Here is a 2404-nt window from a genome sequence, read left to right as displayed (position 1 = left end):
TTCCGTATTCAGGGGGAGGGATGGAAGGACGTAGAGTCGAAGGGAGGTAGGGTTGGAGGGAGGCAGCGGGAGGGAGGGGGAGGGCGGGGGGTGGGGGGGTGGGGGGTGGGGGAGGGCGTGTCAAGGTGGTAGTTCGGAACGCATGCAAGTTGTTGGGAACAGTTGCCATTGAGGTAGCGACGATTGGCCCAACGTTGGCTTTCTTGGGAAAACGCCTGGACAGAGGCGGCCACAAGAGAGGGGGGGATGTACAGGGGGGGGAGGGAGCGAGGACAGAGAAGACGGAGGGGCGAGAAAACAGGGTTAGGGGGAAGAGGGAGGAGGAGGTATAGGAGGGTGGGTAGGGGGGAGAGGGGGAAGGGGAGGGGGGTAAAGGCCGTACATGCTGGTGTGCTTGGAAGTGTAGTGGCCGCAACAGTTGGTCTCTGGCATGCTTGGTGGTCGATACCAGCCAAACGTCGGTCGCACCGACCGCACGCAAAAAAATGGCAGCAGAGGCCACCTTTGGCTGCAACACAGGGGGGGGGGGGGGTTGGGGTTGGTTGCGTTCATTCGGTATCCATCGGCACGACGGCAGGGGGCGCGGGTGCGGCGGCAGCGGGCACGGGCACATGTTCAGGTGCAGGCGCGGCTGTAGTAACAGCGGCGACAGGCGCGGGAGGGACAGGCACAGCCCCGGTGACCGCCGATGTCGGGACGGCATCGCCAGTGGGAGCGGGGACGGCCGGTGGTGGCTGGCCCGGCACCGAGGCAGGCGCCTTGACCGGAACGGAGACGGACGTGACGACCGGCTTGGTCTCGTTGTTGCTGGCGTTGGTGTTGGAGTCGGAGACGACGTCGTCGTCGTCCGAGTCGACGTACTCGGGCTTGATGTTGGTGCGGTCGAGGACAGGCGGGTCAGGCCGGGCCGGGTCGGGCGTGTGCAGCTTGGCCCACCAGTTGTTGGGCGACGAGTTGAACCGCGGGACGGCGGCGGCGAGCGCGCCGCGGCGGTAGAGCCAGTCCTCGGTTCCGCAGAGGTAGACCATTTTGTACGAGTCAAAGTCGATCTTAGCGGCAAGACCGTGCTGGATGACGAGCTCAGGGTCGTCGAGCGAGCGCGAGGTGACCAGGTTGCGCGGGAGGAAGATGTTGTGGGCGCGGACGTCGATGTGCGGGTTGACTGTCGGCTGGATAAAGGTCCGCATGTACTCGGACCACTTGGCGAGCATGGCCGAGGCCTCGGGCGGCGAGGCGGGCGACGACGAGAAGACCGGCATGGTGCCAGGCGAGTCTTCTGGAATGACCCAGACCAGGAGCGAGCGCGAGCCGCGGGCGTACTGCGAGACCTTGAGCCTGAACGTGGTCATCTCGGGCATCATGAGCAGGGCCGAGACGCGGTACGACGAGTCGGTGTTCCGGGTCCGCCCGTTCTCGTAGTTGTACAGCGCCATGAGCCGCGCGCAGAGATCGTCGCCAACGACCGAGTTGATCATCTTGGTCATTTGTGTGAGAATGCGGTCCATGGTGAAAAGCTGGTACGAGTCGGGGCCAAGCACGTCGTTGAGCGTGTTCTCAAACCGGCTCGTCGAGACCTTGGACGCCTGGTACAACTTGACAAAGTTGAGAACGGCGGCAAAGACCGAGCCGCCGGCCGCGGCCACATCCATCGCTTCGAGCGCTGTGTCGCTCCGCTTGGCGTACGTCGGGTCGAGCATCGCCGCCGCCTTGTTGAACGGCTTACGGAAAGCCTGGGCGCCCGCCGCGTCATACTTGCCCTGCGCCACGACCGCAAGCTCGCGAACCTTGGCGATGCGCGAGGTGAGAAGCGCAAACAGCTGGAGAACTACAAAGTAGATCTCGTTGCCAAAGAACGGCGGCTGCGGCGCCGTAGATGTCGACCGCATCTGCGCCACCTCCTCCTCGGCCGCGTCGATCTTGGCTGCAGCCTCGGCGACGGCCGCCGCCACAGGCGGCGGGAGGCCCTCGGCAATCGACCCGGCTGTCGGCCCGTTTGCGGCCGCCGCCGCAGGTGCAGGCGCCCCAGCCGCGGCGGCTGCTGCTGCCGCCGTCGCTGCCGACGCTGCAGCCCCGCTCGGCGTGTGCTTGCGCGCCAGCGCTTTGCGGATCTGTGCAAAGTGCTCGTCGATGACAGACGTCTCCACCGGCACGCCCAGGAACTTGGCAAGCCAGCCCACAATAAACAGCCGCATCTTCTGCACCACCTTGTCTGTCGCCATCGACCGCGTGAGGCAGAACAGCAGCAGCCGGTACGCCTCCTGGATCTCGGCTGTCGACTCGATCGTCGACGTAAAATGCACCGCCGTGGCCTTGCCCTGGACCTTCAGTTGGTCTTGCTGGAAATCGTGAGAAGTTGGGAGAGGAGGTGAGTGGAGGCAGAAACAGGCGAGGAGGGGAGGGGGGG

At 65.2% G+C, this 2404-nt stretch overlaps 1 protein-coding gene across 1 annotated transcript in view; it reads right to left on the bottom strand.

Moving 5' to 3' along the window:
- Positions 1-2404, bottom strand: part of AMSG_12193 (uncharacterized protein) — a gene marked incomplete at both ends in the record, with an annotated part of 12742 nt that overhangs the window by 8249 nt on the left and 2089 nt on the right. Inside the window, one exon of the mRNA XM_013899681.1 lies at positions 642-2336. Within this exon, the coding sequence (XP_013755135.1) occupies positions 642-2336 (1695 nt within the window). The remainder of the gene's footprint in view (positions 1-641; positions 2337-2404) is intronic.

Source organism: Thecamonas trahens (assembly GCF_000142905.1).
Source record: "Thecamonas trahens ATCC 50062 unplaced genomic scaffold supercont1.43, whole genome shotgun sequence".
In the NCBI taxonomy this organism is placed as follows: Eukaryota; order Apusomonadida; family Apusomonadidae; genus Thecamonas; species Thecamonas trahens.
Note: the sequence above shows the minus strand (reverse complement) of the source record. Positions and strands in the feature narration are given on the sequence as shown.